At 40.2% G+C, this 25,630-nt stretch overlaps 1 protein-coding gene across 1 annotated transcript in view; it reads right to left on the reverse strand.

The window, feature by feature from the left end:
- Positions 1–25,630, reverse strand: part of LNP1 (leukemia NUP98 fusion partner 1) — a 58,060-nt gene that overhangs the window by 14,463 nt on the left and 17,967 nt on the right. Inside the window, exon 2 of the mRNA XM_023212096.1 lies at positions 12,415–12,603. Within this exon, the coding sequence (XP_023067864.1) occupies positions 12,415–12,570 (156 nt within the window). The 5' untranslated portion in view covers positions 12,571–12,603. The remainder of the gene's footprint in view (positions 1–12,414; positions 12,604–25,630) is intronic.

The following is a 25,630-nucleotide window of genomic DNA, read 5'->3' on the forward strand; positions in this document are numbered from 1 at the left end:
ACATTAAGTAGAACATCCTGAGACTAGCTTTGTTGCTTACTACTCCATCATTAGAACACTAAAACAAAAGATGCCAATCCTTAAGTTGATATGTAAAAATAAATCCCAAAATTATTTTTTAAATGTTTCAATGGAGCCATAAATGTTTAGGAAATATAAAGGTAAATATTCATGTAATTTTTACATGGAGAAACAATTTCTAAGTAAAAGAGCAATGGAAGAAGTCATAAGGAAAATAATCAACTTTACTATATAAAAATATAAAGCTAGGCCAGGCACGGTGGCTCATGCCTGTAATCCCAGCACTTTGGGAGGCCGAGGTGAGTGGATCACCTGACGTCAGGAGTTTGAGACCAGCCTGGCCAGCATAGTGAAATCCTGTCTCTACTAAAAATACAAAAAAATTAGCTGGGTGTGGTGACAGGCACCTGTAATCCTAGCTACTTGGGAGGCTGAGGCACAAGAATCACTTGAACCCGCGAGGCGGAGGTTGCAGTGAGCTGAGATTGCGCCACTGCACTCCAGCCTGGGCAACAGAGCAAGACTCTGTCTCCAAAAAGTAAAAATAAAATAAAAAATATATATAAAGCTAATGTGTATTAAAAGCAACATACATAAATTTAAACTACAGGTGAAAAAATGAACTTTAAAAAATTTGCTACATATTACTAATGTTTAATAAATATCCTAAAGATACATCAGTACGTCTCACACACATAAAAAGAGATCATATAATATAATGCCATCAATCATTAACATCACAACTGGAAAATGGGCAAAGGACAGTTTAGACAAGCAAACTTTTTGAAATAATTATGACACTTGCTCTCTCAATTTCTCGGACTCACTCAACTCACTCCAGTCCAGCTTCCTCACCCACAGCTAATTTTGATCAGGATGTTGGTCTTCATGTTGCCAAATTCTGTGCACTTTTTGCTCTTCCCTCTTAGTCATTCAGTAGCATTCAACTCTGTTATCCACAGGAGCCTTTTGAAAACACTGTTTCCTTGCTTGCTACCACCGCACCCTCCTGCTTTCCCTTTGATCTGGCTGCCACTGTGATTTAGACATGTGCTCACTTCTTCCTTCTATCAGCTCATAGCTGTTGGGGCTCCCCAAGGATCTAGACTAGTCTTCCTTTTCTGCCTTTCCTTTCTCACTGGTCTTTGATCTTTTTCTTGAGTTCACCTGCTCCTGTGTACAGGCACTGGCGCAGGCTCCTCCCTGCCAGTGACCTCATCCACGACCCTACTCCCTCATCTTTCTAATGGCTAATCATCCTTCAGTCACAGCAAAAACTGCATTTCCTCAGAAAGTCTTTTCTACCTCTCTGATTGGTTCAGGTTCCTGCCAGATGCTCTCATGGGTTCCAGTACTTCTCCTCTGGGAAACTTATCACAACTGTAATTAATAATTTGGGTAGTTTTGTTCAGTGCCTCTCTTCTCCACTAGATTGTGTGCTGCATCATATCAAGGGCTATGCTTTACTCTCTGCTAGTACCCAGCACCTTGCCTTGTTATGGCATGGGTTCATTAAATATATATTGAATGTACAGTATAAAGAATAAAAGAAAAGGAAATACCAAATGGTTATGAATGTTAATATTTAATTAGCAGTCAAAGATTCTGTAAAATAAAATAACAACATTTTACCTTTCAGGTTAGCAAAAAAAAAAAAGTGTTTTAACAATACCAACACTGGCAAGAGTACAGGGAGACAGGAACTATCATCCCTTACTGACGGGATTATAAATGTGTGCAGCCTTCTCAGAAAGCCTTGAGAAATATGTGCTAAAGAAGCTTAAACTATTGGTGTCCAAGAAGATGTAAAAAAGAAAAAATAATAAGCTTAAAATATTCCCCTCCTTAGATCCAGCCATCTTATGTTGTTATGGGTTGAACTATATCTCTCCAAAAATCATAGGTTGAAATCCTAACCCCCAACAGCTCTGAATGTTACTGCATTTAGCTATAGGGCTTTAAAGAAGTGATTAAGTAAAATGAGGCCATTAGGGTGAGCCCTAATCCAATCTGACTGGTGTCTTACAAGAAGAGGAAATTTGAACACATAGAGAGACAACAGAGTTGCTCACTCACAGAAGAAAGACCATGGAAAATCACAGTGAGAAGGTAGCCATCAGCAATCAAACAAGCGAGGCCCCAACAGAAGCCTTAATCTTGGACTTCCTAGCCTCCAGAACTGTAAGAAAATAAATTTCTCCCGTTTAAGCCACCCGGTGTGTGGTATTTTGTTATGGTAGAGCTGGCAAACATATGCATATCTTTCTACTTATGCATACCTAGAAACTTATTCTCAAATAATCAGAAATATGGTTAAAGATGTGTAAAGCTGCTAAGATACCTAAGATAAATCTGTATATATTAGTCCATTTACTAAATAAGTCAGTCATGGTAATAGGTGCTGTGGATAGGATGGGGAGAAAAACAGTCTCTTAGAGATTGCATCTGCACAGGAGATAGATGTTTAACAAATAGGGCATGTGTCTGCGTCCTTGGATAAATGCTATAAAGGGGAGTTCAAGGTGCAATGAGAAGGTAGAATGGGGTAAACTTATATATATTGGGGTGGGTGTTAGGGGGGTAAGGAAGAAGGATCCAGAGAGAATTCTGTGAATGTGTGACGATTGAGCTACAAGCTGAAGGATGAGCAAGGGTTAGAGGACAAGGACTGCTTTCTGCCTGGAGATGAGCACCACATGGGCAGATCCACTGCCATGGAAGAAGCTTGCTGGCATAGTGGTGCTGGGGAGCACAGTGGACCAAGAGGAGCCAAGAGAGCTGGAATAAGGAGACATTGAAGGATTTCAAGTAGGGCAATATCCCAAGATTGGTAATGTTAAAACATATCAAACTCTTACCAAAGGTTTTCTTTGTGATGTGCTATTGTTTTCTTCCTTTTATTTTTTTTTTTCTTTTTTTTAGTATTTTTCATAGTTTTATCTGGGTAGCATGTATTATATTGTCAGGGAAAAAAAATAATACATTAAAGTTTTGCAACTGGGAGTGAAATGGAAGTTTGTACAAATGTCCCTTTCCGTTAAGGAGCCTAAAAAGAATGGCAAGAGTTTGATCACAACATAAAGTGTGTACTTAAAACTCCCTAGAGCAGATAGGTTTTCCAGTTTCTCTCTTTGCTTTGACATATGACTTTGTGGAAAATGAGCTTAAAAGAGAACTGTAATTAGGACACGGAGAAGCTCCTCCTCTTTAAAAATGTTTAGTTGCTATGCGAGTTCTATTTTTGGAATTTTATATGACCTCCTAAGGTAATTTTCCTCAATAAGACCGAAAACAACGTCCCAAATGGCTTAAAATAGCCTCACCTATCTATCCCCTACTTTGTGAATCATGCTGTAGAACCTGGGTTGCTATCTTCTCACACTCTGAGCTCACCCTGGGCTCCTGGGCTACCGCGTTGCAGCAGGCACCGACTGAGGGACATGACTGCCCTGTACACCAACTCTCCTAATTAGAGTGCTCCAAACAGCATGACTCTTTCCCCTGTGGTCCCAGAACAACAATCTCCATCAAAGAAAATCCCACGCACTCTCTATCCCCAAGTCATTGGTTCTCATTTAAAAAGAAATTGGTTTTTAGGACTGTGAAACTATTCTGTGTGCCACTATAATGGTAGGTGCGTGCCATGATATATTTGTACAAACCCATAAAATGTACAACAGCAAGAGTGAATCCTAACGTGTAAACTATGGACTCTGGGTGATAATGATGTGTCAGTGTGGGTTCATCAACTGGAACAAATGTACCGCTCTAGTCAGGAAGGTTAATCATGGGAGAGGTATGCATATCTGGGAGTATGGGGGCTATGGAAAATCTTTGTACCTTCTGCTCAATATTGCTTTGAGCCTAAAACAGATCTAAAAAAAGAAAGTGTGTGTTTTTGTTTTCTTGTAAAGTGCCAATAAACCTAAAAGGAAAGGTGGGGAGGGGGAGATTGGTTATGTAATATATTCACCTCAAGAGCTTAACTACTTGATGTTCTTTATTTTTGCTTTAATTGCAAAATTGTATCCCTCCCACGCTGTAGTCAATGGTTAACAGCATGATGAGACATAATGAGAAAGATCCAGGTGCTGGGATAATAAGACCCGTATTGAGTCCTAGTGCACAGTATGTGCCTGGCACTCTGGTGCCATGTCCTTGATAGCTAACTTCAGAATAAAGTCTGCAAGGGAGTGATTCTTCCCCTTTTACAGATGAGGAAAATGCATCTTAGTGAGGCTAAGTCTTGCCTAAGACTTATGTGACTAGTGACTTTATTAGAGAGATAAAGTGACATGCCTAAGCATGTGACATCTGGTTCCTGGCTTAGCAGTACTAAATCCTTTATCTTTAACAACAGCAACAACTTTATTCTATTTCCATGTGAAACTGCCTGTAAATATGACTTTTAACCATGTGCCAATTTAAACAGAATTCTATTATAAAGTTAGTAATAATAATCTATAGGTCTTTAGGAATTCATCTAAAAGAATTTTATATGAGGAGTATTTTATAACGTAGTCTAATGCCATCATCAGAGCCAGAGGACTACAAATGAGTAGACTAGCTATACATGGAAACACTATCAGGGCAAACATTCAAATGTTCAACTGGTAAAATGATATTTCTTTTAGAAATAATAAAGATAAGCTTAGTAGCCATGTACTGTACATCCTTTTGGGAAGCCAAACAATGTTTTAAACTAATCAGTAAAATAACTTTGTTTAATTGGGGAAATGAACAGACCCTGCTTGGTCACACTATTACACACTAAATCAATGCAAAACTGTCATCAACACCCTATCACAAATTATACAGTGGCAAACAGAGGAGAGCTATAAGAAGAAACTCCTGTGAGCTTATAACACTTCACATCTCAGGCACTTGGAATCTTTTCCTAAAGCAAAATTCAAGGACTTGTCTTACTCATCCCAAAGCTGCAGTAGCCAAACTAAGCCCATCTAAACCATATGCCACTGAGATCATAACCCCAAATGACATTAAATTAGGTCATGGATAATAATGTTTTCCCTACTAGCTCTCCACTCTCTGGTGATGATGCTTGTTATGAAAATGTATTGGTCACCTTGGGCTGCCATAACAAAATACCATAACCTGAGTAGCTTATGCAACAGAAATTTGCTTCTCACAGTTCTGGAGGGTAGGAAGTCCCAGATCTAGGCTCTGGCTAATTCAGTTCCTGGTGAGGGCTCTCCTCCTGGCTTACAGATGGCTGCCTTCTCACTGCACCCTCACATGAGTGCTTTTTTTTAATGCACACAGTGGGAGAGAGAGAGGAAGAATAAGCTCTCTGATGTCTCTTCTTATAAGGGTATTAATCCCATTAGGCCAGGACCCCACCCTCATGAACTCATCTAACCCTAATTATCTCTCAAAGGCTCCATTTCCAAATACCATCACATTGGAGATTAAGGCTTCAACATATGAATGGGGCACGGGGAAGCACAAACATTCAGTCCATAACAGAACATATGCTACCTGCCAATGTTCAATATAAAATTACCAGTGATCTTCCCATTGTAATATAAAAGAGAAGCATAAAAGACAATGAAGTAAAGGGAAAATGAAAAACTCTAGAATTTGGTGCAGTAATTAATTGAAGGCATCTGGAAAAAAATTTTGAAGTGTCAACACCTCTGACAGAGGAGGAGGAGGAGGTGCAGAGGGAGGAGATGGAAAGAGAGAAAGCATCTTATTAGGTGTGTAAACTAAAAATAAAATCCTAAGCCCCCCATCAACTGAACAGACCCCCTCTTGGCCAAGGGGATTCCATAAAAACCTTAAAAACTTAGTTCTGAGCCATGAAGGGACGGGAGGTCAGATGCGCCTCGTTATACTCCCTGTCATGTATGGTTTAGACACAACAATTGACCAGCATTAATGTTAAAATAGAGATCACAACACTGACAGAACAAAGTCTTTGTGGCAATAAGATACCTAATTATAAACAGAACCTAAGGCCATGCTAGGCAACGGTTAAGTCGTGCACCCCTACACTTAAAGAATAAACCATGTTCTGACTGCCACAAGGTTTTTACTTTCCTCTAGGAGCTAAACAAGCACTGGCCCTGACATATGCAGCATTAAAACAATTTGTAGCTCCATCACATGCTGACTAGCTGATTCTCTTGTTCCACCAGCCATCACTACAGTTTTGATTGGACAAGAGACTGATTTCAATAACTTTCTCCTGACAAGACTACCAACCATGGACTGGTCCTAGCCGGTTTATGGGGGCTGCACACTCACTCACCTTCCTGCCCTGAGAAGATCTTTTCACGAATAGGGCCTAATTGTAATATATTTAAATGTTAAGTCTCCATCCCAAAGTGAGCATGGGTCATACATGCTACATGCATGTTTGTTCAAAATTCCTGTGTCCACAGAACTGTGTCAGGACCACCTTCAGGAATATTCATAGCTCCTCCTATAAGCTGTTGCATATGGATGTTTAGCCAACCTGTTCAGCATAAAGCTCCTACCCCTTACCCCTCCTCCTTTGAAGTGCCTGTCTCCAGTCTTTCCGGAGGCTATGCTTCCCAGGCTGTGGGATGGCCACCTTGCAGGCTATAAGCTTTACAAGAAATAAAGTCCCCTCTCCTTTTCTAAATGTATACATTGTATACATTTAGTGTAAAAAAAAGTTACTTTTTTAACAAATAAGTTAATAGGTACCAGGCACTGTCCAAAGCACTATATATATACATTACTTACTGAATATTCACAGCACCTTTATGAGGTCTGTACTATGATCGCCAATCCCATTTACATGTGGGGAACTGGAGGCAAAGAGAGTTCAAGCAGCTTGCTCAGAGTTATGCTGCTAGTAAATGAAGGACACAGGGCCAGCTCCAGAGCACTTGTTCCTGACCACTCCTCTCCTCTGCTTTTCTAGCAACTCCTCCACCTTAGCACCTAGAAGAAGACAGAAAAGTCCACAGAACATTATGCTAAAAGCTCCCTATAGAGTTGTCACTGGTACCTGAAATTCTATCATTAGTTTCATTTCCTTGGATTAAGGAATTGCCTCCTATGAAAATTAAATTCAAATATAACCTGAAATACAAGAAGCCACTGCCAATCATGACACTTGATAGTATGTGTTCTCTCCCAGGGTTGTGAGAACTCCCCTAAGAGGGCCATGCCCCACCTGCCCTGTAGTGAGATACTGTAAGAATGAGAGTGTAGCCAACTGAAAGTAGATCAACGATAAAAACTAAAATTACAAACGTCTTTCATCATTTTAAAGTGAGAGCATAGAGGCAGACTATACAATGGAGAAAGGTAATTTTATTAAAAAAAAAAAAGACAGCCGAGTGCAGTGGCTCACACCTGTAATCCCAGCACTTTGGGAGGCCAAGGCAGGCAGATCACCTGAGGTCAGGAGTTCAAGACCAGCCAGGCTAACATGGTGAAATTCCATCTCTACTAAAAATACAAAAATTAGCCAGGTGTGGTGGTGCATGCCTGTAGTCTTGGCTACTCAGGAGGCTGAGGCAGGACAATTGCTTGAACCCCAGAGGCAGAGGTTGTAGGGAGCCGAGATCTCACCACTGCACTCCAGCCTGGGCAATAGAATGAGATTTCATCTCGAAAAAAAAAAAAAGAAGAAGAAGAAGAAGAAAGACAGAAAAAACAAGAAGAAAAAAGAAGAAAAAAAAGGAGGCATCACGCTACCTGACTTCAAACTATACTATAAGGCTGCAGTAACCAAAATAGTATGGTAACAGGTAAAAGGTACCAAAACAGACACACAGACCAGTGGAACAGAATAAAGAAGTCAGAAATAAGACCACAGTTATATAACCATCTGATCTTTGGCAAATCTGACAGAAACAAGCAATGGGGAAAGGATTCCCTATTTAATAAATGGTGCTGGGAAAATTGGCCAGCCATATGCAGAAAACTGAAACTGGACTCCTTTCTTATACCTTTTACAAAAATTAACTCAAGATGGATTAAAGACTTAAATGTAAATCCCAAAACCATAATAACCCTAGAAGAAAACCTAGGCAGTACCATTCAGGACATAGGCATGGGCAAATACTTCATGATGAAAACACCAACAGCAATTGCAATAAAAGCCAAAATTGACAAATGCGATCTAATTAAACTAAAGAGCTTCTGCACAGCAAAAGAAACTATCATCAGAGTGAACAGACAACCTACGGAATGGGGGGAAATGTTTGCAATCTATTCATCTAACAAAAGTCTAATATCCAGAATCTACAATGAACTTAAACAAACTTACAACAAACAAACCCATCGAAAAGTGGGCAAAGGATATGAACAGACGCTTCTCAAAAGAAGACACTTATGCGGCCAAACAAACGTATGAAAAAAGCTCAACATCACTGATCATTAGAGAAACGCAAAATCAAAACCACAATGAGACACCATCTCACACCAGTCAGAATGGCGATTGTTAAAAAGTCAAGAAACAATAGATGCTGGCAAGGCTGTGGAGAAATAGGAACGCTTTTACACTGTTGGGGGGAATGTAAATTAGTTCAACCATTGTGGAAGACAGTGTGGTGATTCCTCAAGGATCTAGAACAAGAAATACTATTTGATCCAGCAATCCCATTACTGGGTATATACCCAAAGGAATATAAATCATTCTACTATAAAGACACATGCACACGTATGTTTATTGCAGCACTATTTACAATAGCAAAGACATGGGACCAATACAAATGCCTATCACTGATAGAGTGGATAAAGAAAATGTGGTGCATATATACCATGGAATACTATGCAACCATAAAAAGAATAAGATCATGTCCTTTGCAGGGACATAGATGAAGCTGGAAGCCATCATTCTCAGGAAACTAACACAGGAACAGAAAATCAAACACCACATGTTCTCACTCACAAGTGGGAGTCGAACAATGAGAACACATGGATCCAGGGAGGAGAACAACTCACACACTGGGGCCTATCAGAGGGTTGAGGGCCAGGGGAGGGAGAGCATTAGGATAAATACCTAATGCATGCAGGGCTTAAAACCTAGACGACAGGTTGACAGGTGCAGCAAACCACCATGGCACATGTATACCTATGTGGCAAACCGGCACGTTCTGCACATGTATTCCAGAACTTTAAAGAAAAAAGAAAAAATCTTGGGTGTACATCGGTAGAGACTTATTCTATATCCTTCAAACTATATCATGTGGGCAAGTACATACGATGCCTTCCCTGGAGCATAGAAGAAGCACTGTGAAGGCCCATCTGGAGTTACAAAAGCCCTGGGCCAATAAACTCAGTTTCTTCTCCCAAAGATCTTTTATTCAGCACAATCTTCCCTTCCACGAGCCCCAGACTACATAGAACAATGTTAAGAGAACCATGTTAAGCTGAAGGAGATGATGACTAGAAAGCTAAACAGACTAAACGTGTTAAAAATGCACTTCCACAGAATAAATACATGATGGGAAACTTTTATTTCAGTTTTGTATTAATGTGATGTTGGAGAGAGAAGGCAAGTCAGTTTAATAACAAGAGAAACTTCATATTACGTTTCTTTCACTAAGGACAACAGAACAATAACGTCAGATTTCTTTATTTAATTCAGCAAACACAGATTCTAATGAGTCTGGAGAAAAAGTAGCATTCTATAAAAAGGCCTAAGCTTTACCCTTTGTTGTACCTCATTCTTTCTGCCAAATTTGTATTTTCTACTAGACTGACAGTTCCACAAGTGTGGGGACTGGGCATGTCTTGTTTCACCCTGTGATACTTGGACAATGTTCGGCTCACAGTAGGTGTTCAATAAATATGTTAAATAAATTAATGTTGATCATTGTGGTTTTGTGTGAATCATGAGACTGATGAAGATGTATTAGAAACTACATTCAAGGAGAAGTGGGGAAAAAAAGAAACCACATTCAAAGTAGGCAAGGGGGAAAGCTCTTCTCCTCCTATGCATATAATACTGAATGTAACATTGATGGTTATCGAGTATTAAAAGGTTGAGAGAGGGAAGGGCCTTAGAGCAGTCGGGAGAGAAGAAAAAAAGTAAGGATAAGAGTAAGCTTTTCTCTTTAAGGTATTTTCATTAGCTCAAAGCAGACGAAAAATTGAAAACCAAATTGTTCCTTAAAATAAGAATATATATATATTTATTATTAAAATAAGAATATATATATATTAAAATAAGAATATAATATATATATATATATATATTTTTTTAGACAAGGTCTCATTCTGTTACCCATGTTGGAAAGCAGTGGCATGACCACCATTCACTGCAGCCTCAACCTCTTGGGCTCAAGTGATCTTCCGCCTCAGCCTTCCAAGTAGCTGGGACTATGGGAGCACCACCACACCCTGCTATTTTTTTTTTTTTTTTTTGGAGAGACAGAGTCTTACTATGTTGCCCAGGCTGGTCTCAAACTCCTTAGTTCAAGTGATCCTCCCGCCTTGGCACCCCAGAGTGCTGGGATTCCATGTGTGAACCACGGCACCGTACCAAAAGTAAGAATATTTGATTACATTTTAGAGATAGAAAGAGTTAAGTATTCAAGTATAGATTCACTTATACATATACAGCATTACGTACATAAAGAATGAAGTATTAGACTTCCCAACTACTTTCCAGGACTCTGCCCATTGACCTCTGGTTCCTCTGATTTGTGCTCTATGCTTACTATTCATTCATATTCAGTCATATTTTCAGTCATATTTTTATTCAGTCATAAAAATATGACTGAATTATGACCATTATGACCATTCTATTCAGTCATATTTTTAACTTCTTTAATCCAGCAATTTTTATTCTGCATATTAGTCTAATAATTATGGAATTCATTGCTGACTCAGAGAATCTAAACAGATTAATTCAGGCAAATGCCCGAAGCAGGGATGAGCAGATAAAGATGTCACAAGGACACAGTTTACAAATGTTATACATAATAGATGCTGTGATTCCACAGATTAAGGCAAACAACATTGTAACCTAAAAGTGAATTATGTAAATACGGTAACTATCTCCGTTTTAAAAGCCCTATAGATGCTAACGTTTATTCAAGGAACTAGTAAACCATGTTTCTTTTTTTGTTTTCATATTTCCTGTGGCTCCAAGGGGCCATTGTAATAAATAGTAAATTATGGTTTTTGCTTTTGTTTATCCCTGTTCTCACATCTGGAAACTGGAAACTAATCATACTCCTGGTTCACACAACCTGGATACTTTGCTTATTGTGGAACATGGATTAAAATGAGAGGCAATAAGTAGGTGTCTATTTTATAACAGAACATGGAAGGTCAGAGGTAGAAGGGTTCTTAGAGATCACTCAGTCCAACACCCCCGTCTTTTTCACTTTAGCAACCTAAAGCTGAAAGAAGGGTTGAAGATTGCCCTTTGTCCCTGAGTATGCATTTGGCAAAGGATCTATTTTGAAATATTTGTGTCTCAAAGAATTCTCATTCCTCAAACTTGCTGATCACCAGGAGTAACAGAGGTTGCCTTATACACTTTCATATGTCTTATAGACATTATGTGTCTGGGAAGCCTGAAGTTAAAAATAAAATAATATTACCCCAAACAAAACTTACTTGGTTCTGGGGTTGGCAACAGCAGGGGATTGGGAAACTATCCTCTGGTAGCTGACATTTGATGTGACTTACAAAAAAGAAAAGCTGTATTATTGCTATGTAACTGTGCAGCGGAGGACACACATGTCTACTGTGGAGCCTTCCAGCATCACAGGAGGGCAGAGAGAATAGCCACCTGTACCTGCCACTGAGTCCACAGCTGACCAAGCCCAACCATTCCCCTCTTGGGAGCTTTTCTGCATCTTGTTCCCCAGATACCAGGTGCTCTGCCTAGCCATAACAAAACAGTGCCGAGGGCAGGAGAATTTTAGCTCCCTCTCCCATCTAGAAACCAAATGGCCTCCCTGAAAGAAAAGCAAGTATGTCAAATGTCTCAAAGGTAGTGACTTGTTATGTGGGATCCCCAGTTCCTTAGAAGGTCTACCAAAGAGTGGAACAATTTTCAGTATTTCAAATGGAAATCACACATTGAGCCACAAGGCTACACAGACTAAGTATAGCATCAAGTTTCTTTCCTTTGGCTTAAATTCTGTCACTCAGTGGGATTATCTCAGGCTTATCAGGAGCTCTGGAGAGTGGTTAAAGATATCTCAGATAACTAAAAATGAAGAAATCATTACCCATTAGATGAAAATCAGGTCCCTTGAAAGACAGGATGGAATAATAAGAGAGATTTCTGTGGGTATGAGAAAGACTCGGAAGTACTGGTTTTAAACCAAATAAAACTTTATATCCAAAGACTCCTCAAGAAATTATTTAAGAGAAACCCCCTCCCCTATTCCAGCTCTCCCCTCCGGTTCCACGACAATCACTCACTGGGCAGGGCAGGGAGGTTTTCCTGTGACTGGTGGCTTGTGGTCGGTGGCGTTCCCGGAGTCCTCTCTGATCCTCCTCTCTCCAGCTGTGGCCCCAGAAGCTGCTCATCCATTTGGCAAAAGACACATCATCATCATCATCATCTTTGTGCTCCATGTAAAGGTGATGCCAAATATTGAAGGCCTGCCCCTAAATCCGACAGAGGGAAATATCACCCAACAGGGCTGACAATGAAACCCAGGATCTCCCCCAAAAGACAAAATGAAACTGGTCTTTTTAAAATGGTCTCCGATACTGGCATCCTTAAAGGAGAAAGATTTACTAAACAACCACTTCATCATCAGGCAGCCTTGGGCAATGTCTATTTATAAATTGTGCAGCCCACATTCCCCTCCCCTTGTCTTTTTAAATTGAGAGGCTTTCTAATCCTTCCATTGCTGGGGCTTGTGCCTCACAGCCTAAGGGTGGGAAGCAGAGTCCACTGCCTGGTTTTCCCTGTGCTTTGCTGCCAATGACATGTGATGGCATCTCCAGCTGTCAATGATGATGGAGCATGACCCTCACAATATGCCTGTCAGCTCCAGGCAAGCTCTGAAATGGGGCCACATACAAGGAACACACTGACCACAGCTTGCCAGGTAGCCAGCTGTTGCCATGTCATATCTAGAGCTAGATACTCTCCATATAAAATGATATTGATATAAAATCCAGCTCCTGGATCAAAACGAGTAGTTTTTAAAATTGAGGTATTACTTATACATGTACAAATGTAAATAATATACAAGTACATGTAAAATGTACAAATCATAAGTGCACAGCTTGATGGATTTTTATATACGTATACCCCTGTGTTACCACCACCATGCAGGTAAAGACATAGAACACTGCCAGCACCCCAACTGGCTCCATGTACCCCCCTTCCATATTCCCTTAAAAAGCTTACCATTAATGATCTGTGTCACTATAGATTAATTTGCTTGTTTTTGAACTTACTTTCAATGCATTATACAGTATGCATTATCCTATGTTATTCAACATTATGTCAGTGAGATATATCCATGTTTTTGCAGTAACAGTAGTTGATGCTGTGTGTAGTATTGCATTGCATCAACATGCCACAATTTTTAAAAATTCAGTCTACCAGTGATGGCCATTTTAGGCTGTCATTTAGGTTTTTTCTAGTTTGGGCTTTTGTAAATAAAGTTTATATAAATCTTATAGTCCCTGTCTTTTGGTGGGCATTTTTTTCAAGGTAAAGAGAATATTACGTTTATGGAACTCCTACTTTGCGTCAAGCATGGAGCCGCCAAGTATTCCATATATGCTCATTTTCTTCTTTTCTTTTTTTTTTTTTTTTTTTTTTTTTGTTTTTGAGATGGACTCTTGTCCTGTCGCCCAGGCTGGAGTGCAATGGCACGATCTCTGCTCACTGCAACCCCTGCCTCCCGGGCTCAAACAATTCTCCTGCCTCAGCCTCCTGAGTAGCTGGGATTATAGGCGCCCACCACTACGTCCAGCTAATTTTTGTATTTTAAGTAGAGATGGGGTTTCACCATGTTGGCCAGGCTTGTCTCAAACTCCCGACGTCATGATCCACCTGTCTCAGCCTCCCAAAGTGCTAGGATTACATGCATGAGCCACCACGCCGGACCCCATATATGCTAATTTTCTTATAACAACCCTGTGACTGGGAGATCTGTATGACATTTTATTGATAAGGAAGTTGAGATGCAAATAGATCACCCCTTGCCAAAGTGAAATTAATACTAAGTGGCAAAGCCAATTTTGAAGTGGGGAATAGAAAAACAAAGTCCAGGCTCTTTCCACCATCCTGCCAGTATTTCAAGAGAACTTGGAGAAGTCTTGCATTTTCAATCAGGAATTCTTGGCCATTTGCCATACGAAAATCCTTCCTTGAGCTGCAAAAAGATAAGCTTGGTAACTGTGACCAATGTTTGTAGAGCATGGTATCACAACTTTTATGTTACTAAGGAAAAGTAGCCAAAGCTTAACGTATCTTGTAACATTTTTATTTTTTGCAAATGGCCAAGACTTCCTGTGTTATCACAACTCATTGCTGGAGGAATTAAGCACATCCTGTGGGACTTCACTGCAACAGGACTTTCTGGAAGAGTGTGCCTAATTTCCTCCAGACTGCACCCCATATGCCTTTTCTATTTTCTTTCTCAGTTTTACTTTGTATCCTTTCAACATAATAAATCTTATCCATGAGTACGACTATATATGCTGAGTTCTAGCAAATCCCCAAACTGGGATGACAGCTACTATCACAAGTGGGATTTGCTAAAAAAACAACCCAAATCACTGAAATATGGCTAAAGCAGGGTTTGGGAAAAGGGAGGATGAAGAGGACATGATGGTGAACCTTCAACGCCCAGTGGCTACCTAGCCATCTGTAGTATGAATCAGCTGCTGAGATGATGTCTGTTGTGAGAGGTAAAAGTTACCTACAGAATTCAAAATAACAGACTCAACCCCAGGACAATTGGTTCATTAGATTTCCTGGATACTTTTGGCCAGGGGTAGCTAAAGTAAAGGGATTAAAAAGTGCAGCCTGGCTGATGCCTTTGGGTTTTGTTCTCTCCTCTAGACGAGACGAGAAAGGGCCCAAACATTCCCAAAACACATTTTGCATGGGCCACAAATGTTAAAAGTTTGCATTGCTTTCTCTTCCAAGTGAGAAGGAAGAGAAAGTAATGCTAACTTCTACCATTTTTGTTAAGTCAGTTCCAAGAGCTAGAACAAGGCTTTAGATAAACTAGCAAGAAAGGGGAGTGGGAGAAATAATACCCCATCGCCTGGTACAGCAGCCCCTTGCATTCCAACTAGAAATCTCTCAGCAGGTATAATGTAAGTCATACATGTTGAATTTACCACTTTACTACTAGGAGTTTGAGAAAACCTGCAATGAAAAAAAGAGAGATTTTTAAAAAATGGCTTCTATTTTGTGGCTATTGCACCTGAATGAATATATGACAAAAACTGATGTAAAATATTATATGCTTATAATTTCGTAAATGCTTGAGGGATTACCCCAGTTAGGGAAAGTGACTCTGTAAGAAATATTAGGAGAATATGCACCTCTTGATTTTTGTTGCTAGTAGATGAATTACAATGTAAACTCTGAGTATTTAAATACTGAAATCTCCATAACTGATTATTTTGCTATAATTTTTGCCTGTTGGAGCCTACGGGAAAAGGTAGACAACATAGAAGGATAGCGCATCTCCACTGCAAAAAACACCTTTTGAGTTTTAAAAAGCAGTTTTTAGTTTGCTAATAAGGTCTTATAAAATCAGGTGTCTGTCTGACCCTCAGAGGCTAACAATTTTCCAGCCTAACGTGCTTATTTTGGAGTGGGTCAATTGGACTCTGAACCTGACAATATAAAAAGGGTTTAGAAACCACGTCTTGTCAATTGGACTTGGAACACAGTTGCTTGGCCCTGTATCTTCTTGGCTTTGCTGCTGCTAAAGAAGAAAAGTTGCTAGCTAGTTTGGAATCCTGAATTCACAGATCCTAACTGCCTGGAGCTTATGCTAAGCTGAAACAATACTGTCTGTGAAGGACTGTTCCAATCTCTGAAGACAGGCATAGGCTCAAGGAACAGAACTCAGTCTCTGGAACTATTGCAGGTTTGTTTACAACATTCCTCTGTGGGGCCATAAACTATGCTATCACACAGCTCACTTGCAGATGCCTACGGGAAAGCGTTTGTTCTTTGATAGGACCATTTGAAACGGAACTAGTTGCACCAGAAATGATTGATCCCAAGAACCCTGTCAAAAGCTGCAAGCTGGGGGAGAGCACATCACAGAGAGTGGGACCCCTCCATCCACTCCTGACACATAGGGCTCTTGACCCCTTCTGGGGATAGCTTACTGCTATTAATTTGTGTTCAGCTTGCCAGAGTATTTTGAAATTTGCAATGATGGATTGATAGTCTGACTCTTCTTTGCTCACCTCTCTTCTTAGTTAGGCAGTTTGATTGCTAAATGCAGCTGCTCCTAGACAGAAATTGATATTTTCTAGGCTGCTTCCTGAATAAATAATCAGGACAAAAGGGATAGGGTAATGTAAACACAGTCTGAAAATTTTTGAAAATTTCAGGATTTTGTCCTAGCCCATTCTGAAACATGATGTGGTTTTTCTGGTTGTTACATGAAACAGTGATTTTCTATGTAAATCATTTTGTCCCTCTGACACCCAACCCTTCCTACCCTTCCTCATAAAAGGTCTAGATAAGAATAAACAATGGCTGGGGAAGTTATGATTTCTGAATGAATCACACTGTTGTGTAATAGCAAAGAAGAAAAAAACCCGGCACCTGGGGCAGGAGAAAGAGGACATTAATGATCTGTTTTTCGGAACTGCTCCTGAACACCAGTGCTGCCTTTCCAGGATGCTGTGAGGGCTTGAATTCAAACTGACTGCTGAGCCTATGATCACACCCAACAGTACTGACTATGAGAGAGCAGCAACTGGCCCCAGCTCCTCTAGCTTCCAAGAACACCTCCAGATATTGTCCACGCTTATGAGCAAAACTGACAGAAACAAACTGCCTTCAGGTAGTCCTTCTAAAACAAAGAACTTAGCTGAATTATTTAGATTGGACAGGGAAACTGTGGGCCGAAGTTCCCACAGTGGGAAGCCATACTGGGGGCTCTGCTAACCTGTGCTACCTGACTAATGCATGTTTTCACGGGGTAACTGAACTTGAATTCTTCGTTTCTAAGAATGCTCTCTGGGATTGTACTTCCTGTGTAAATATCTTGACTATCATGGCCTGCCTCAGCCCAAGAAGGCATGCAGGTCAGCTTCAATTTACTACCCAGAGATGTGCTATGCTTGAATTGATGCCTCCGGCTAGGTTAAAAAAGGTTAATACAAAAACTTAAGGAGAAAGCCACCTGGCTTCCTAAGATTAACCTTTATAGCTAATGGGATTTGTTTTATTTATGTATTTTTTTTTTTTTTTTTGAGACGGAGTCTCACTCTGTCGCCCAAGCTGGAGTGCAGTGGCCGGATCTCAGCTCACTGCAAGCTCCGCCTCCCGGGTTCACACCATTCTCCTGCCTCAGCCTCCCGAGTAGCTGGGACTACAGGCGCCCGCCACCTCGCCCGGCTAGTTTTTTGTATTTTTTTAGTAGAGACGGGGTTTCACCGTGTTAGCCAGGATGGTCTCAATCTCCCGACCTTGTGATCCGCCCGCCTCGGCCTCCCAAAGTGCTGGGATTACAGGCTTGAGCCACCGCGCCCGGCCGGGATTTGTTTTAATTGGCTAAATCCAAGACCTCCGGATTTTAAGTAAAGTCAATATTCAGGTTAGTTTCATACTGTGTCGTGGGACACTACTGATAATAATTTTGCTATAAAATGCCTTGACCAAGGAGATCAGCTACACACAAAATGGTTAACATAGCAGGCCTGAAACTGCTGATCCTTAGAAGGACCGGCTTGCAAGATTAGCCCTTAGCTGGCTTCTGGGAACTTGGCTGGTAAACAGTTCTTGCAGTAACATAACATTTTCCTTAAATTATAAGAGTGGTCTAAACTGTTTGCCCGACCAATGCGGTTTATGCTGAACAACTGACTTTCTTCTGCAAATCTGGAGTTTGTGTATGTGGTAGGCAGAGTGCGCCTACCTGACCAACACCCAGGAAATATCTGGGGTACCGAGTCTCTATTAAGCCTCCATAGTAAACACTTGCCTTGCACATGTGCCACAACTCGTTGCTGGAGGAATTAGGTGTGCACTTTGTAACTCCACTGGGAGAGGACTCTTGGAAGCTTCAGCCAGATTTCCTCCAGACTTGCCCTATGCAACTTTTCTCTTTACTTGTTTTGCTTTGTATCCTTGCACTATAATAAATCTTAGCCATAAGTACAACTATATGCTGAGCCTTGTCAGTCCTTTTTAGCAAGTCAAGAACCTAAGAGTGGTCCTGGGGAACCTCCTAATACTGGAATGAAAGGGAACTCTTCAAATCTTTTACTAAAAATTATCCCAAAACAACAAGATGTAAATACACCCCAGAAAGAAAAAACGATCTGGACTACATTATAGAAAATGAGACTTCCAACTCCATTTTTTTCCCTAGTTAAGCCTATTTCTTCTTTAAAAATATGAGGAAAAGATAGCTCCCTACTCTGCCCACGCTAAGGTTCTTAAAAACAAACATGGGGCAGCAAAAAAGCAACAGCAGAAAGTGTCAAGTCTTTCAGCACTGGGAGAGAAGCTCTTCTGGGCCTTCTTGGGTGCCCTGGCCCGAGGCTCCAGCCCACCCTTGAAGCCCAGACACCTGCTTCCCTAGCAAGGGCCCTGGGCACCTGCCTTGAGGAGTTGCTGCTGGGGACACGTACCAAAGGGAGTTGCCCTTTTGACCCTGCACCTTTTTGAGCCTGCAGGATGTATGCAAAAGCTGCCGACAGTTGCAGCTTCTGAGCTGAGAGTTTGAGTATTTTCTTTTCATGCTGAATGTGAAAAAAATACCTTCTCTTAGAGAATAGGAAGTTTGTGGTGTGTGTATTCTCGTAAAGTGACCAGACGTCGTGGGTGCCCAGGTAATCAGTGAAAATGGTCCTTGGGCTGTCAAGTGGCTTCTCAGTGCCCTCTCTCTTAGGAGACTATGCAATGATGAGAAAATGATTTTCCTTTTATTTATTTATTTATTTATTTATTTATATAGCGACGAGGTCTATGTTGCCCAGGCTGGTCTCAAACTCCTGGGCTCAAGCAATCCTCCAACCTCGGCCTCCCAAAGTGTTGAGATTATAGGAGTGAGCCACCACGCCCACCCGATTTTCCTTTTATTTATTTCATTTTCCCAGTGCCATGCCTCTGTGGCAGTAGTAACTTATTTTTTTTATTTCATTTTTTTTTTTCCTTAACAGTTAACGGAAAGCATCATTATTCATACTGATTTCAAGTTTGACTGAACTGGTCTCATTCTAGAAAGGAAATGCTATGTCCAGAAGAGCTAAACTGCTACATCTTCTTTTTTTTTTTTAAATGGTCAAAATACATCAATGGTTTTCAGTCAGTTTTTACTTCCCAGAAGGCAGTGCTTAAATACTTTTGAAACTCTGTGCTATGTTCTATTCAATGACCTGATTGCCAGAATCTTGTTTAGTGGCAATGTGTCATAGTATAATCATCCATTTCCATGTATGTTATCAAGTTATACTGTGAAGTTTGCCACTCTTTTGAGGTGGTCATCAGACACACCTTTTTTAACCAAGTGTCCTGAAGCATGTCTCTAAGGGTATATCGCCATTATTTTTTATTCTAAAAAGCCAAGAAGCATGTATTATAAGAACTGTTTTTAAACTATACCACTAGCGGTGTAAAAAAAAAAAAAAAAGGAGACAAAGAAAAGTATGTTTTCAGAGATTTGCCTACAAAATATTGGTTATATAAATATCCAGTTACCTTAGCATTAAGCATCATTAAATTCTTCAGGATTTTGGTTAATGGTGGGCTTCATAATAGTTGTTAGACATTGGAAGAGGTTTTGAAGAGCCAATAAATCATCTCTTCCACAACAGACCTTCAAACACAGCCCTTACTCTCATCTGCCAAAGATGAAATCTGTGCAGCTTTGTCTCCAGAAATGTGATTAGTTGGTTGACCTCTGAAGGTCTCTTCAAGCCCGGAGGCGCCAATTATCCTAAAACAGATGAGCTACTACTGTTAAAATTTACTACTATGTAAAAAACTTCTTGGGAGGCCAAGGCGGGTGGATCATGAGGTCAGGAGATTGAGACCATCCTGGCTAACGCGGTGAAACCCCGTCTCTACTAAAAATACAAAAAAATTAGCCGGGCATGGTGGCGGGCACCTGTAGTCCCAGCTACCTCCTGGGAGGCTGAGGCAAGAGAATGGCATGAACCTGGGAGGAGGAGCTTGCAGTGAGCCGAGATCCTGTCACTGCACTCCAGCCTGGACGACAGAGCAAGACTCCGTCTCAAAAAAAAAAAAACCACTTTATCAATCCAGTTCATCAGTGTGCTATACTTCAGAAAAGGCTTCCTTTCAGTTATTAACTGCAATGTCACAGAATCTAAAGGTAATGTCTCAGCACTTCTGTTGAGTCTACCAGCCTCTCCATAAGAAGTGATCCAAACAAGAACTGGGGGAATTCAGAGTCCTGAGTGCCTCATATTTGACAGGGACAAAATGTTGCCATTTACAATAAAGAAGAGGATCATCATACACATAAAGAAAACTGACAAAAGACAACATTTAGGAAAATAAATTGCAAAAACTAAAGTTTGAATCAAAAAATAATGTGAAGTTTTCAGACTATTAAAACAAAAAAACTTAAATGAAGCTCCATAACAATCTTTTCTGAGGATCAAATGTCATATGTTATTAGTAGGAATAAGGTCTTTATGGAAAGGTATATGGCAACACGCATTTAAAAGCTTTAAAAAAAATTTGCATCCTTTGACCCAGAAATTTCTCTATTTTTTACAAGTAGATACTAAACATACAAGGATGTTTGTTCATATAACATTATTTAAAATGGCAAAAGCTTGTAAGATGTGGAAATATCTTAAAAGTACAACAATTGGAGATCAGGCTAACACATTATATTTTTACAATAGAATTCTATGCAATCATCAAAAATCATAGGATTTAATGACACAGGAAACTTCTCAAAATAAAATAGGTGACAAAATAAAATACGATACAGGTGATAATTAATTTATGTGTCAGCTTGCTGGTCTATGATGCCCAGATATTTGGTCAAACATTAATTCTGGATGTTTCTGTGAGGATGTTTTTGATGAGATTTACATTTAAATAGGTGGAATTTGAGTAAAGCAGATTTCCCAATTAGTTGAAGGCCTGAATAGAATACAGATTAACTGCCTCAGCAAGATAATCAAGAAATAGACCCACATGTATTTCTAGCTGAATTTTGGAAAGAGTACAAAAGCAATTTAATGGAGGAAGGACAGCCTTTTCAACAAATGGTGTTGGAGCAATTGAACATCCACAGTTTTAAAAATGCATCTTCAGCCTCGTGCAGTGGCTCATGCCTGTAATATCAGCAGTTTGGGAGGCCAAGGCAAGAGGATCACTTGAGCTCAGGAGACTGAGGTTCCAGTGAGCCACGATTATGCCACTGTATTCCAGCGTGGGCAACAGAGCAAGATTCTATCTCAAAAAATAAAAAAAGATTAGGGCCGGGCACAGTGGCTCACGCCTGTAGTCCCAGCACTTTGGGAGGCCGAGGCGGGTGGATCATGAGGTCAGGAGATTGAGACCATCCTGGCTAACACGGTGAAACCCCGTCTCTACTAAAAATACAAAAAATTAGCCGGGCGTGGCGGCGAGCACCTGTAGTCCCAGCTACTCGGGAGGCTGAGGCAGGAGAATGGCGTGAACCTGGGAGGCGGAGCTTGCAGTGAGCTGAGATCCGGCCACTGCACTCCAGCCTGGGCAACAGAGCGAGACTCCGTATCAAAAAATAAAATAAAAAATAAATAAAAATAAAAAAAGAACATTACACACAAATGAACTCAAAATGGATCACAGACTTAAATATAAATTGTAAAGACTTTTAGAAAAAAAAAAAGCATAGGAAAAAATCTTTGGGATCAAGAGCTAGGCAAGAGTTCTTACATTTGACACCAAAAGCATAATCTATAAAAGGAAAAATTGATAAATTACACATCACCAAATTAAAAGCTCCTGTTAAGAGGATGAAAAAGTAAGATAAAGACTGGGAGAAAATGTTTACAAACCATGTATCTGACATAGGACTAGTAACTAGAATATATTTTTTTTTTAAATTTCAAAATTCAACATTAAAAGAACAAACAATCCAATTAGAAAACAAAGGCCAAGCATGGTGGCTCACACCTGTAATTCCAGCACTTTGGGAGGCCAAGATAAGAGGATAGCTTGAGCCCAGGAGTTTGAGACAAGCCTAGTCAACACAGGGAGATGCTGTCTTTATAATTTTTTTTTTTTTAAAAACTAGCCAGGCATGGTGGCATGCATCTGTAGTCCCAGCTACTCAGGAGGCTGAGGTGGGAGGATGGCTTGAGCTCAGGAGGTTGAGGCTACAGTGAACTGTGATCATGCCACTTTATTCCAGCCTGAGTGACAGTAAAGATCCCATCTCAATAAGAAGGAAGGAAGGGAGGGAGGAAGGGAGGGAGGAAGGAAGGAAGGAAGGAAGGAAGGAAGGAAGGAAGGAAGGAAGGAGAGAAGAAGGAAAGGAGGGAAGGAAGAAAGGAGAGAAGGAGGGAGGCAGGAAGGCAGGCAGGCAGTCAGGCAAAGAAAAGAAAACAAGCCAATGACATCAAAAACATTCCACCAAGAGGATATACAAATGGTGTCTATGGCCATAACACCCTGAATGTACCCAATGTCATCTGATCTCAGAAGATATACAAATGGCAAATAAGTCCATGAAAAGATGTTCAACATCATTAGCCATTAGATAAAGACAAACTAAAATCACAATGCAATATTACTACATACCTATCAGAATGTGTAAAATTTAAAAACAGTATTAACACCAAATGTTGAAGAGGAAGCAGAGAAGCTAGATCATTCATACATTGCTGATGGGAATAAAAAATGGTACAGCCACTTTGGAAAATAGTTTGCCTATCTCTTCTAAAACTAAAAATACATCTACCATATGACCCAGTGATTGTACTCTTGGGCAATTATCCTAGAGAAATTAAAACCTATCTTCATGCAAGAGCCTGCACATGAATGTATAGGCTTAATACACACAACTTGACATATTCAAGAAAACTATGTTGAGTAAAAAAGTTCAATCTGAAAAGGAATTTTATAATTGTATAAATAAAAATATAATCCTATATAAATACAAATAATTTTTATATAGCTTCTTCAAATAACACAATCATAGAGATTAAGAACAGATTAGTGGTTCCCATGGGTTAGAGATTGGGGAAGTGGCTATCAGAGTTTAGTTTGAGGAAGCTTTCTGATGATAGACCATTTCTGTACTTTGATTGTGACAATTACACAAAGCTATGGATGTGATAAAATTGCACAGAACTACACACACACACACACACACACACACACATGAGTGTGTGCATAGCTAGTGAAATCTGAGTAAGTTATGTGGATTATACCAATGTCAATTTCCTGGTTTTGACATTATACTATAGTTATACAAGATGTCAACATTAGGAGAGTAGGTGGAGAATGCATGGGACTTCCGTGTATATTTATTTGCAACTTCTTGTCATTATGTCATGTAAAAAAGAAAAATGACATATCAAGAAAAAGAAACTTCTCTAAATGGGTAGCTACAGGATTAAAATGCCATTGAGTTAGAGGTACTCTGGGAAAAAAGCAACAATGACGACACAGATTTTTAATCTCTTTGAATCCCCACATGAAAACTAATAGAGCAACTGTAGCAGAAAAAAGAAAAAAACCTATGGACAGCTCTACAACAAAACTAAGTGACAAGTTGACCCCCAAGATGTCCTCTACTCCCAAGTGCAGGTTGTGAGGTCAAACCACCAATATAGCTATAGACCTGGTATGGTTGTCCATTCAGGAGGAAGAGGAAAGAAGCAACAGGGCATCCTCCAGACCTGAGAACAGGAGAACCACAAAATAGCCAATAGTTTGGAAAGCACAGGGAACCAACTGGAGAACAGTAGCTGAAACTGGGAAGGATTTGTCCTCTCTAATACTGAGTGAGTACAAAAAGCCTGTGGTAAGAAGGATTGAAAGGGCTGAACTTTCCAGTCACCATAAACTCTCAAATCTGACCTTCTAGGACTAAGCCTCACACTGAGGAGAAACTGTGAAGAGTGGAATCAAAACTGCAGTAGACAGGGACAACAGAGATAAAGAGTTGATCTAAAACAAAATGGGATGGGGAACACAGCCAGCACATCTTAGAAAGCAAGCTGCCATATTTGTAAACACTACACAAACACAACAGAAGAGGAGGCTCTGTGGAATTTCAAAAACTTTCCTGCACCCTATGTCATTCTAAGAGTTCCAGAATTGTACATAAAAATGAGGGACAGAAAATATCTAGGTAGACTCTCACACGCATTTCTGTTTTAAAAATGAGACTATAGACCTACAGACAATGAAAGCATGACAAAAAAAAAAAAAGTACCTACAAAACAGATCAATGTTGTTAGCCACTATTTCAAAAGGAACTAAATGATAGTTACAAAGTGATATGAAGTAAGGCACGGTGGCTCATGCCTGTAATCCTAGCACTTTGGGAGGCCGAGGCAGGTGGATCACTTGGGGTCAGGAGTTCAAAACCAGCCTGGCCAACATCGTGAAACCCCATCTCTACTAAAAATACAAAAAAAAAAAAAAAAACTTAGCCGGGTGTGGTGGCAGGTGCCTGTAATCCCAGCTACTCGGGAGGCTGAGGCAGTAGATTTGCTTGCACCCGGGAGGCAGAGGTTGCACTGAGCCGAGATCGCACCACTGCACTCCAGCCAGGGTGACAAGACAGAGTGAGATTCCATCTACAAAATAAATAAATAAATAAATAGTATGAGACATGAAAGAACAAAACAGAATTAGAATAACATACAAATGATATGATAAAACTCAGGAAATACTCAGAAATAAAGAGAAAAAAATCATGTCAGGAAAGGTTAAGCTAGAAGAAACGAGTAAAAAATGCAACCAATAATGTCTTCAAATAAATAGAAGATAAAAAATATTTTTTTATAAATGAAGAAAGAAATCAGAAGAATTCAAGACTAACCATTACAAAGATATGCAAAGGAGAGTGACATTATAGATAATGAACTCCCCGAAAAAGCAAAGCAAAGCAAGGGAACAGAGCAAATACTGTAACTCAAAAAAACGCTTTCTTGAAAAGAAAAAAAGATTTAAAACTACGTATTGAAAAAGTATACGAGACGGGCGGATCACGAGGTCAGGAGATCGAGACCATCCTGGCTAACCCAATGAAACCCCGTCTCTACTAAAAATACAAAAACTAGCCGGGCGAGGTGGCAGGCGCCTGTAGTCCCAGCTACTCGGGAGGCTGAGGCAGGAGAATGGCGTAAACCTGGGAGGCGGAGCTTGCAGTGAGCTGAGATCCGGCCACTGCACTCCAGTCCAGGCGACAGAGCGAGACTCTGCCTCAAAAAAAAAAAAAAAAAAGAAAAAGTATACTGGCAGGGAGAGGTGGCTCATGCC

The sequence above is a fragment of the Piliocolobus tephrosceles genome, chromosome 2 (assembly GCF_002776525.5).
Source record: "Piliocolobus tephrosceles isolate RC106 chromosome 2, ASM277652v3, whole genome shotgun sequence".
Lineage (NCBI taxonomy): Eukaryota > Metazoa > Chordata > Mammalia > Primates > Cercopithecidae > Piliocolobus > Piliocolobus tephrosceles.